This window comes from Myotis daubentonii, chromosome 12 (genome assembly GCF_963259705.1).
Source record: "Myotis daubentonii chromosome 12, mMyoDau2.1, whole genome shotgun sequence".
NCBI lineage: Eukaryota > Metazoa > Chordata > Mammalia > Chiroptera > Vespertilionidae > Myotis > Myotis daubentonii.
This window is the reverse complement of record NC_081851.1, coordinates 55,731,373-55,743,562: the sequence shown is the minus strand read 5'-3', so window position 1 is coordinate 55,743,562 and position 12,190 is coordinate 55,731,373. Positions and strand designations below refer to the sequence as shown.

Sequence of the window (12,190 nt, the reverse complement as noted above, 5' to 3'; positions counted from 1 at the left end):
CTCTGACACCTACCTACTGTGTAGCTCAAGCCCAGGGAGAAGATGCCAGGCCGCCCTGATGGGTTCTGGAAGATTATCTCATCCCTGCTCCATGCTGCCCATCTGATTCTGATTTCAGTCCTGGACAATTTGCATAGTCTCCCCTGCTGAGCTCGCCCTGTCCACATGACGCACACTCTCCTCCACTCACAGATTCGGTGTCACCAGGCTGGCCTGCTGGCAAGCCCTCCTGGCTTTATTGCAGTCTAGCGGCTTTACCTAAATATCTCCTGATAGAATCTGACCCTGGCCATGGCTTCCCACTTCTCCAGTCAACCCACACCGTGGACGCATCACACTGGGACCTGCACTTGAGTCTGACTCTGCTCTTAACTAGTTGGCTGACTCTGGCAAGTCACCTCTGTGAACTACGGTTTCCTCATCTGTGCAATCAGGATAATAATACCCCGTTCCAAGGATCCAATGAGCAAATGGACGTGAAGGTGCTGTAAACTGTAAAGCAGCATCCCAAGCCAGGTTCTGCGGAACTCTGCTTCAGGAGAAAATCTATGTCGGGTTTGAGGAGGGCTGACCTAAGCAACATGAGCTGGGTTTCCTGGCTCTAGGATGTCTCAGAGCCTTTAATTTGCCAACGTGCATAGCAAATGCAGGCAAGGCACAGGGTACACAATAAAGCTTTATCTCAAAACCACTTTTTTCATAGACTACTTATTCACATATTTTAAGTTACTATTTTCTACAGATCAAAGCATTTATTAATAGTATGCCTCCTACAAATAATAATGCTAATCTTTCCACAAAATTGATTCCATCATCCAGGTCTCTGGTCCTGAGTAACACCAGTCAGTCTGTTTCTTAAAAAGTATTATCGGCACCCTTCCATCTTCTCAGCTTTGCGCTGTGGACTGTGGGGGACAGGAGCCTGCTTTAGAAGGCTCCACAGTTGGACTCCACTCTGGCCTCCCACCATCCTCACGCTGGACTCTGCCCCAGGCAGCATGGGGAACCCATTGTCCTGTGTACACATCCTTCCTGTTCCTGCCCCCTGCTTTCGTCCCATCTTTCTTCCTGGCAAGGTACCTGTCTCCCATCTCTACCAACACGATTGTGACTCAGTCTTCAAGTCTCAGCCAAGCCCTCACTTCTCCATGCAAGTTTGTCTAACCAATGCAGACTGTCCCGGCAGGAAGACTGGCTCCCAATGCAACTGGAAATCCCTAGAGGCAGAGAGCATTAGATACACTTCCTGTTTTCTCCCCCAATCAGGATTTGTGTGATTGCCCTAAACCAGGGGTGGGCAAACTTTTTGACTCGAGGGCCACAATGGGTTCTTAAACTGGACCGGAGGGCCAGAACAAAAGCATGGATGGAGTGTTTGTGTGAAGTAATATAAATTCAAAGTAAACATCATTACATAAAAGGGTACGGTCTTTTTTTTCAATAGTTTTATTCATTTCAAACAGGCCGTAGTTTGCCCACGGCTGCCCTAAACCCTACTTTGGGAGCTTGAACCTCCAATGGCGGGAATGGGAGGGAGGGGTCCTTCTGAACTGGGTGGGTTTATTTGCACCATCAGTTATTCCGTACACATTTATCATTGGGAACCCAAGGTTGAGTAAGATAAGGCCCTGCCTTTAAGAAGCTCTTGATCTAGACAAAAACATAAACAATTCATTTCGAGCTAGAGTGCTGAGTGTAACAATAGAAATAATATGGGAGCACAAGATAGGGTTCATGGTGAGAGCAGCTTAGGACCAAGGCAGGATTCCCAGAAGACATTCCCACCCCTGTCCATGGCAAGGTTATGGGGGTCTACCTATAGGGGAGAAAGAGCACTGGAAACTTGGTGGGAGGGGATTGCGTTTGTTACCATGGTTACAGAGAAGGAGATCTCAATGAAGCCAGAGGGTTAGGGCAGGCGCTGGAAGGGGGAGTGTGAGATGGGAGCTATGCATCCCACTCTCCCAAACACACACACACACGCACACATGCACACACACAGTCTGTGGGAATCCCACTTCCCTGCTTTTCCATCGTACCCTCTCACTCCTTCTTCCTTCTCACCTGGATCCATTTTTTTCCTTTCCAAGTCCTCTGTTGCCTTCTGGTCCTGGGGCCATCCATCGTGACCTCATTGGAACAGCTCTGTGTCTGCTCTCAGTAGCTAGTGGCCTGCTTTGGCAAGAGGCTGGTCAGCGCGATGCCCACTCCTTGTGGGGGGCCCTGGGGAGGAAGGTCAGCCTGGAGTCAGTGCTTTCTCTTTTCTTCTCACAGAAAACCAAAAGAGACGTCAATAACTTTGACCAAGACTTTACCCGGGAAGAGCCAGTACTCACGCTTGTGGATGAAGCAATTGTGAAGCAGATCAACCAGGAGGAATTCAAAGGTTTCTCCTACTTTGGTGAAGACCTAATGCCCTGAGTGTCCCCCCCGCCCCCCAGGTGGAGTTTGGTGATGCTACAAGAAGGGGTGCCGTGAAGATGGCTGTTTTCCAGAGGCTCAGAAGGTCTTGAACTACTTCTCCTCCCCGGAGCCCCAATCCCTGTCCACTCTATTTATTGCATTCCCTTAGCCCAGGCCAGCTCCTGCCTCCTCCTGCCTGGTGACCAGAAGGCACTCTTGGCTCTCAGCGCACCGGGAAAGCAGCACCGTGTTGGGCCGGCCATTAGCTGGACACGTCGCTGTGTTTGGTCTGTTGGGGAGCCTGTTTCTACTTCTCAGGGGCTCCTGGCAGTGAAGCGACTTCAGTTCTTTCACTGCAAAGGAAAATGTAAAAGGCAAACAAGAAGACTCGGGCTCTGCAATTGAACGTAGAATTCCAACAACTCTTGCTTCTCATCCCCCCAGTCCGCCCCTGCCTGCCACCCTCTGCCCTTCTGTGCCGGGAAGAAACTGCTTCTTCAGCCTGAGGGGGGCGCCCTGAGGTGCCTGTGAAGGAGAGAGACTGGGCGATGTGCAGGTTGGCTGCCTGTGGTGGTGTGTCTGGAATGGCTAATTCTTGCTTGCTTTGGTGTTGGCTTGGGGGCATGCCAAAGTTGTGGAAGCATGTATCTTGTGGAAGAAATTACTCTTTTTGAAAAAGAAAATTTGATTTTGCACTCTCTTAACGTTTGGAAAAGATATCCTCAAATTTGCTAATTGGCCAACAGATGCAGATTCCAGTGTTAATACAGGTTGCTATTAAAGGGCTAATATGCAACGAGAAACCAGTCGTCCAAGGTTTATACTCCTAATGCATTGGTGGCGCACGGGGCTGTACGAATTGAGAGAAAAGGAAACAAGCGTGGTCCTCGTTATTAACATTCGGCCTGAATACGAAGGCCACCGCCCTGATGGCCACGACCCTGGGGTTCTCGCAAGACTCAGCTCCCAAATTCTCTTTCCACTTTCGCCCTGAGTTCCCAGCATAAACTCTATTTATTTCCTGCAGCAGTGTGTTATTTTTGCACACTTCTACAAAATGGTAGTACTACTGTGTTGTGGTTTTTAAACATTAAACATGTAAAGTTGAATATGAAATACCTGCTTTCGGAACAAGCAGAATGAGGTTAAACATGAGCCCTGCAGAGCGTGTCAAGAGCCTGAAAAGCAACTTGCCTGGAAACTGACAGTGTGGCCGGCCAGACTGGGAGGCTTGTTCCTGTGTGATGCGGAAAGGCAACTCATGTGGACACTACTTAATGGATGCGATGTTACCTCCTGTAGATATGCTAACAGTGTTACATTCTTTTATTCCCAAGGGTTCTCTGTGGCTTTGTGTATATGTTTCCCGGAGGTCATTTGATTATCTATTTTGCTGAACTGATTTAGCAGGGAATGGAATCCATTCCAACTGTTGCACGTGGATTTCCCAGCTGCCCCTTAATATATATACTTGTGAGTGGCAAAGTGGCACCCACGAAGCTTTTTGCCTTTTGTACATTTGAGATTTTTGTATATAGTGTTTGCTGCAAGGCCTGTGGAATTAATTCATTGAATTTAGAGGTATCAACTGCTGCATGTTCAGGCATATTATAAAACTTTAGTCTATGAAAGAATAATTCTAATAACGTCCAGGTGCAATACTCTGTATGTGTATTGGTTCAAGTTACCGAGAGATAAGTTGTGTTTGTTTATTGCGGGGCGGGCGGGGGGGGGGGCGGTCAGGGAGCTCCTGTGTATTGTTTATTTCATTTTGGTTTGTTTTAAAAGATGTAAACATATATTAAGCTATATTAAATCTCACATATAGTTCTCCTGGGCTCTATTCTGCCCTGATAGAGATGGGGAAGAGAAAGGAATGTTTTTGGATGGTGGTGTCAAAGCCTGGACAGTGACCAGCTCGAGCCCATAGGGAGTTGCTGTCCGTATTTGCACCTGGCGGGTCACGGCCTTTGTTACTAATGGTGACATTTAGTTCTCTTTTGTTTTTATTTTTTAAAAACTCAGGTGTAATTATTATCTGTTCTTATGATAGTTTCAAATACTATGCTCTATCAATTTGTGTGTTTGGCACACCAGCGAAGTGATGAAGAACAGTGGATTAATTTAATTTATCTTCGGTAACTTGACGTGCTGGGGAGAGACTATCTTTTGGAGTTGAGTACAAGCACAGCAACATCTTCATGGTGGCATCATCTCATTTTTTTAGGAAGACATGACAATACTGCCCATCATACTCATGCCTCACTACTGCTCTCTCTCTTTCCTCTGCTTCCCTGGCCATGAGGAACTTTGAACAACCAGGCCAGCTCCAACTGCAATGCCAAATGGCCTTGTCCAAGGGCGTGGTGGTGGTCCCATGTCGGCGGGGGTTGGACCCTTTCAACAGGACAACTGGCATTTTTGCTGGGAAGTCAGATAAGAATACATTCCACCCAGCAGCTCCAGGCAGTCAGTCAATAGGTTGCCTGGCCCAGTGACAACCCCGTCAGTACCCGAAGCACCATGCTTGCTGGGACGCCTCCTCCTTGGGGCTGGAGCTGGTCCAGCTCTCACTGGCGGATTCAAATCCCATGTTGTCTATAGGAAAAGGCTTGTGTGTTCCTTGAGTGTTCATTGCTTCATTTTAGTTTTCACAAGCGTTTGGAAGCGGCACACTGTTACATTTCTGCTGATTCTAATCTTTCCAGCTCTCTCTCTCTCTCTCTGAAAAGAAAAGTGGAGTGTAAAAAAAAAGCCAAAACACATATGAAGGATAGCTGTCCTCCTGTGTTCTCTCATGATGGAAGTGAGAAACCTTGTGGAGTGGAAACATAACTTTTTCCTCCAAAGGTGAAAAAAATCAATGCATTCTTGCTTTAAGGAAAAACAGAAGAAAGCTAAAAAAGAAATTACCTCTTTTTAAATTATGTGCAAAATAATTCTGGCTAAATAGAAAATATATTCAATTTTAAGGATTTTCTTTTTTTTTTTGTATTGTGATGCTTTAATTTGTACATTTTTTCCCCTTTCTGGATGTAATTTTAATCTCTTGCCATTCATTAGTGTTATTTCATTGTAAACATTATTGTGCCAAATGTACTGTATTCAAAAGGATGTGAATGTGTATGTTTTCCAAACCTAATAAATACAATGATGTTAAATCTTATTTCTCGGTCTCAGTGAACATTTTTGTCTCCCCTGTGAGTGGCAAGGTGTCACCAGTGGAAACCTAGACATAGTGTCCACTTTCTCCTTGTCCTTTGGCGATGCACAAAGGAGGCCAGTAGCCTGATTTGCACACTCCCCGTGCCCACCTCAGCCTCGCCTCTGCTCTGGGACTGCCGGCCAGGGGGATGAAGGGGCCTGCGTGGGCTGGATGTGGCGCTGGCTGCCTTGGAAGGAGCTGCTTGGGACACGGGCAAGCAAGGCAGGCAGCACCCTGGTTCTGTCTTCTCCAGAACCAGTGCTGGACCTCCTTGCAACCGATGCTCAGTCAAGCCTCTTCAGGACTCGGTCTCTGACCTGCTACTCAGAACCTGGCGCCCAAGAAACTCCTCCCAGGCTGAGAGCCCCTTGCAGGCTGGGCGGGGAGTGCAGACTGGCCCATGGGGTTTCATGCTAAGCTACTATCCACCTCCCCTCTCAGCCACCTGAGTTCCTCCTTCACTCTGGAACCCCTCCCTCCCTCTGCACTCATGTTGTGCTGGCTCTCCAAGGCTCTTCCTCCTCTTCTTTCTCCAGCACGGATTTTTTTTTTTTTCACAGAATTTATGTCATAATATTTAATTAATTTTAGTTTACAACCTTTCCAAAGTTTAAATTTTAAGAAACATTATAATGAAAGTATGAGTGGGGGGGGGGATGGGGATTTAATGGGGGGGATGAGGACACATTTGTAATACCTAAAGTAATAAAGAATTTAAAAAAAAAAAAAAAGAAACATTATAATTGCCCAAAACATGACTACTTTGCCAAAACTGGTTTGGCTCAGTGGATAGAGCATCGGCCTGCGGACTGAAAGGTCCCAGGTTCGATTCCGGTCAAGGGCATGGACCTGGGTTGCGGGCACATCCCCAGTAGGAGATGTACAAGAGGCAGCTGATCGATGTTTCTCTCTCATCGATGTTTCTAACTATCTCTCTCCCTTCCTCTCTGTAAAAAATCAATAAAATATATTTAAAAAACAAACAAACAAACAAACAAAAAAGAAACATGACTACTTTATTCCAATGGGCCCTGAAATACCTCAAAAATTTAATCTCTATCTTTATGAAAAAAGTTTTAAAAGTCATCAGGACTAGTCCTGGTTGGTTTGGCCCAGTGGATAGAGATTTGGCCAGCTGAATGAAGAGTCCTAAGTTCGATTCTGGTCAAAGGCATATACCTGGGTGCAGGCTCAATTTCAGTCAAGGGAATTACCTGGGTTGCAGGCTCAATTCCCAGCTCTGGTTAAGGAGCATGCAGGAGGCAACCAATCAATGTGTCTCTCATTTTTTTTTAATTAAATCTTTATTGTTCAGATTATTACATTTGTTCCTCTTTTTTCCCCCCATAACTCCCTTCCTCCCAGTTCATGCCCCACCCTCCACCCTCACTCCCCACCCACTGTCCTCATCCATAGGTGCACGATTTTTGTCCAGTCACTTCCCGCATCTCCCACACCCCTTTCCCCCCCAAGAATAGTCAGTCCATTCCCTTTCTATGTCCCTGATTCTATTATGATCACCAGATTATTTATTCACTTGATTCTTAGATTCACTTGTTGATAGATGCATGTTTGTTGTTCATAATTTGTATCTTTACCTTTTTCTTCTTCTTCCTCTTCTTAAAGGATACCTTTCAGCATTTCATATAATACTGGTTTGGTGGTGATGAACTCCTTTAGCTTTTCCTTATCTGTGAAGCTCTTTATCTGACCTTCAGTTCTGAATGATAGCTTTGCTGGATAAAGTAATCTTGGTTGCAGGTTCTTGGTATTCATCACTTTGAATATTTCTTGCCATTCCCTTCTGGCCTGCAAAGTTTCTGTTGAGAAGTCAGCTGACAGTCGTATGGGTATTCCCTTGTAGGTAACTGAGTTTCTTTCTCTTGCTGCTTTTAAGATTCTCTCTTTGTCTTTTGCTCTTGGCATTTTAATTATGATGTGTCTTGGTGTGGTCCTCTTTGGATTCCTTTTGTTTGGGGTTCTCTGTGCTCCCTGGACCTGTAAGTCTATTTCTCTCACCAGATGGGGGAAGTTTTCTGTCATTATTTCTTCAAATAGGTTTTCAATATCTTGCTCTCTCTCATCTTCTGGCATCCCTATAATTCTGATGTTGGTATGCTTGAAGCTGTCCCAGAGGCTCCTTACACTATCTTCGTATTTTCAGATTCTTTTTTCATTTTGCTTTTCTGGTTGGGTGTTTTTTGCTTCTTCGCATTTCAAATCTTTGCCTTGATTCTTGCGCTCCTCTGGTCTGCTGTTGGGAGTCTGTATAGTATTCGTTATTTCAGTCCGTGTATGCTTAATTTCTAGTTGGTTCTTTATCATAACATCGAGGGTCTCATTAGATTTCTTGAGGATCTCACTACATTTATCGGCGGCTTCTAGACAGTTCTTAAGAGACCTTAAAAGTGTGGTTCTGAACTCAATATCCTCCATTGACAGTTTTGTCCTGTTTCTTTGTCTCCGCATTTTTTATGCTTTCTTGGTGCACCCCCTAGTGGTCTTTGTGCGCAGTCTTGTTGTAGTTAAGCCTTGATTGTTGTCGACAATACCGGGGGTGATTTGACCTCCAGGCTAACTGGCTATGAGAGTCCGCTCTCCAGCACGGATTTTTCAAGAACATTTGAAACTCAAAGGCATACTTGAGTTGACCAGAAATTTCAAGGAACCAAAATTCCCTGTTCTGTAAGAGTGTGGGAATGATTGCAGTTTTACTATGTGTCATTCTCAGAGGACGGGATGACCCAACTTGTCAGCCCACAAAGTCACTGCTTCATACGCCTGCCGCTGGCTTTGGCATGTATATCATCCTGCAGGCGCTTTCCTCTCACAGTCTTCCCCTCCCAGCAGCGTGACCTGGCTCCCTCAAGACGTGAGCATGGACCTCAGACCCACCTCATGAAGAAGGTTGTGCTTATCACAGAGTTTAATAAACCTCTTTGATCGGGCAGCTGTTTCTAGAGAAGTGACCACCCCAGGAGAAGCAAGCTTCCCATCAGTGTGTCTGTCTTACCATGAATTTATGTGAAAGTCAGGGGAAACAAATTAAAAGGAGCTGTTCTGACAAGGCCAGAAGACAGCTCCGGGCATTTCACCGAGTGAAAAATGACCCGTCTACACCTCTCTCGCCCAGTGGCCCAGAGACCCCCTCCAAAGTCCTGGCGATGCAAGAACTCATCCTCCCAAATCCATGTGCTCCACGAATCACACCAAAGCTATAAGAAAGGCCAATTGCTCATTAGCATCCCTGGTTTGGACTTTCTCCCCTGACCTCAACCACGTCCCAGGCACTGGCAGGTCTGTTCCAGGGAAGCCCTGGCCACTGGTCCCTGGCAAGGGTCAGATGCTGCTTTAAGAAAGCCTGTCTGTGTGGCTGTGCCCTGAACTGAGAAACAGCAGAGGGAATCTGTGGGAAGAATGCCCCTTCTCTATGTCCTTGCACCCGAGGACAGTCCCGTACGTGGCTTACCAGCACCTGAAGTTCTCATGCAATAAAATAACAGGAGGCATGTGCCATCCTGGCACTTACCGTGGCAAAGAGGTGGATTGGAAAGAAGGCTTAGAAGCCACATTATGAATTCTGTTTTTCAGTGTAAAGCACTTTAGCCTAGATCAGTGATGGCGAACCTATGACACGGTTCTCACCTCTGACACGCGAACTCATTTTTTTGGTTGATTTTTCTTTGTTAAATGGCATTTAAATATCCTATATAATAAAAGCCTAATATGCTAAGTGTCCGGTCATCAGGTCGTCCATCCAACCAATCAAATTGTAATATGCTAATGAATGCTAAGGCCACTCAATCGCTTGCTATGACATGCACTGGCCACCAGGGGGCAGACAGTCGACCAGTTGGCCAGTCACTATGACGGGCACTGACCACCAGGGGGCAGACGCTCTGACTGATAGGTTAGCTTGCTTCTGGGGTCCAGCCAATCGGGACTGAGCGACAGGGGCTGGACAAGCCCTGGAGCCCTCCCGTGGTCCCTCCAAAGCTGGCCAACCTCCCGCGTCCCTCCCCGCCCCAATTATGCACTGGTGGGGTTCCTCAGTCTGGCTGGCACCCTATCACAATCTAGGACCCTTTGGGGGATGTCAGAGAGTCGGTTTTGGCCCATCCCGCAGGCCAGGCCAATGGACCCCACTGGTGCACGAATTCGTTCACCAGGCCTCTAATATAAAATAAATATCAAAAATATAAATCTTTGTTTTACTATGGTTGCAAATATCACAAAATTTCTATATGTGACACGGCACCAGAGTTAAGCTAGGGTTTTTCAAAATGCTGATATGCCGAGCTCAAAAGGTTCGCCATCACTGGCCTAGATAATGGTACTACCTTCGTGGTATGTTAGTTTTAAGCTAAACCTAAAGGGTGACCAACGGTGGTAATCAGGAATCCGGCCTCCAGGAATGGACAGCTGGTTGAATAAATAGCATTATTCAGAAGGCAAGAGCTTCAGCTCTTTGATATCCCATCAGCATTTGCGGGGAGGGGGTGTTATTAGCATAAATAATTCTAGGAAAGGAGTTCCTCAAGGAAAGTGGCCTGGCATGTTCATTAGCATAAAGGAAGTTCAAAAGGTGATAGGAATGGTGCTTGAGATGAGTAGATTGGCAAAGATATTTTAATCACATTTAAAAACACACAGGCTATGAGAACTTCAACTTCCCTACTAATCAGGGAAATGAAAATTTAAATCAAACCTCATTACCACATCACAGTCACCAGAAGGACTCCATAAAAAAGGCAGACATAGCAAGTTTGGAGCCATCAGAACTTTCAGTGTTTCTGGTTGGAGTATAAAATGGTGCAACCACTTTGAAAAACTTGGGCAGTGTCTACTATAGTCAAATGTGCAGACCCTGGACTCGGCCGAAAATTCCATCAGCAGCAGAATAGGCAAATGTGGACTCTTTCTGCAAGAGAGCCCATGTTGCGGTGAGAATGAATGATTTCCAGTTACACACAATGACAGGTGAATCTCACAATGTGATGATGAGTTGAAGAATCCAGGCACAATGGGGAACAGACTAATTCCAGTTATACCAAGTGTGAAAACAGGCCGTCTATGCTGCCTGAAACAGGCCAGTGGTTGCCCTTTTGGGGGTGGAGAGGTGGTGGCTAGGCGTGTGCACCAAGGGGCTTCTGGGGTGCGGGTTTGGTTTTCTGAGCTGGGACCTAGCAAAAAGGTATGTTCACTTTGCGATCGTTCATTGAGCTGTACCCTTAGGATCTGTGCACTTGTCAATAAAAAATTACTCGAAAAAACCTTGGGGGTGGCACCCTAGGCCGGATCTGCAAACTGCCTGTCTCTTTGCTGTCTTGGGGGCATCTTGGTTGCCTGACTCCCACAAACAGCCTGATCCTGTGGCTGGAACAGGGTGGCATTTGCCTTGAAGACCTTTCCTGTGAGGCACTGTCATAAACACCAAACCGACTACAGCGGGAACGTCGTGGACCTTTCAGAATTGCCCACAGCCTCTCTGTGCCTGCTTGTTAATGCAACGTCTGTGTATGTAGCAGAATGTGGTTGGTGAGGTGGTTAGGGAGTAGCCAAGTCTCCCCTCTCACAGCCACTGAGATCTACCAAAGAGAAGCCACAAACTTGGCTTGGAGAGTCCGCAGCAGGCGAGGCTTGGCGTCAGCTCCTTCACCGTGGGCAGGTCACTGCACCTCGCTCAACCTGTTGCCACACTTGGAAAATGGTGGTAGTAAGAGCTACCACTTCCAAGGGCCATTGTGCAATCTCAGCGCGATGAAGCTTCCACAGCAGCGTCTAGTACTGTTGCTGTTATTTCTCATCCCTGGGTGAAATCATAGCCTGAATCACGGGGAAGGGGTGTTTGGTCACCTGACACCCTCATCCCACCAGTGAAGGCCCCTCTGTGGGGCAGAAGGAAGCACAAGCAGCAAAGACCAGCTCCAGGTCCTCAGGGCACTTAAAACCAGCAGGATATGAGTCAGGTTCGATGCCAAACAGCAGTATAAGACAGGCAAGAGAATGCAAAGGTAGCCCTGAGGATGATGCCAGGGAAGTCAAAGGGGATTAGGTTTGTGTTATCCTGGCAGCCTTCCTGGAGGAGTTATCAGTGAGAGGGGACTGACGGATGAGGTGCATATGGGCAGACAAAGGGCAGAGAAGGGCCTTCTCAGGTACACATGCTGTGGCAGGGCTGAGGGGTTTGGGTCCCAAGTCCCAGAGCAGGGCTGCAGTGGCCTTCACTATCATTTCTCAACATGAGATTGTCAAGGCCATGGCAATCCTTCAAAGTGGTTTGATGGTGTCTCTAAGAGAGCCCAGCACAGACCTTCGATGAAGGCACCCTGTGTGTATGAGGTGGGAGAGCTCATTTCACTGCCCGCTCTTACCCAATGGGTCAGGTAGATGCTGCCTGAGGGTTGAGATCAAGCCAGCCTCAGTCTTCAACCCATCAGGTCAACAGTTACCAGCCACACTCCTCTCAGGCCTCTGCTCAGTGGAGCCGGCAGCTCCATTGGCTGCTTAGAGAGGCTCTGCAAAGGCCCCCTCCTGGGCACCATCAAGGAATTCCATCCATGCTCCCTTCATTAGGTTGTT

The 12,190-nt window shown here is 46.9% G+C and overlaps 1 protein-coding gene across 3 annotated transcripts in view; it reads left to right on the top strand.

Annotated features, from left to right (window-relative positions):
- PRKCE (protein kinase C epsilon) overlaps window positions 1–12,190 on the top strand; it is a 481,203-nt gene that overhangs the window by 453,194 nt on the left and 15,819 nt on the right. For 2 of the 3 annotated variants that reach the window (XM_059659937.1, XM_059659938.1), the window contains one exon: window positions 2,275–5,128. The exons of the other annotated variant lie outside the window; for it this stretch is intronic. In XM_059659937.1, the coding sequence (XP_059515920.1) occupies window positions 2,275–2,421 (147 nt within the window). In that variant the 3' untranslated portion in view covers window positions 2,422–5,128. Of the gene's footprint in view, window positions 1–2,274; window positions 5,129–12,190 lie in introns of those variants that run through there. 3 annotated transcript variants of the gene reach the window in all.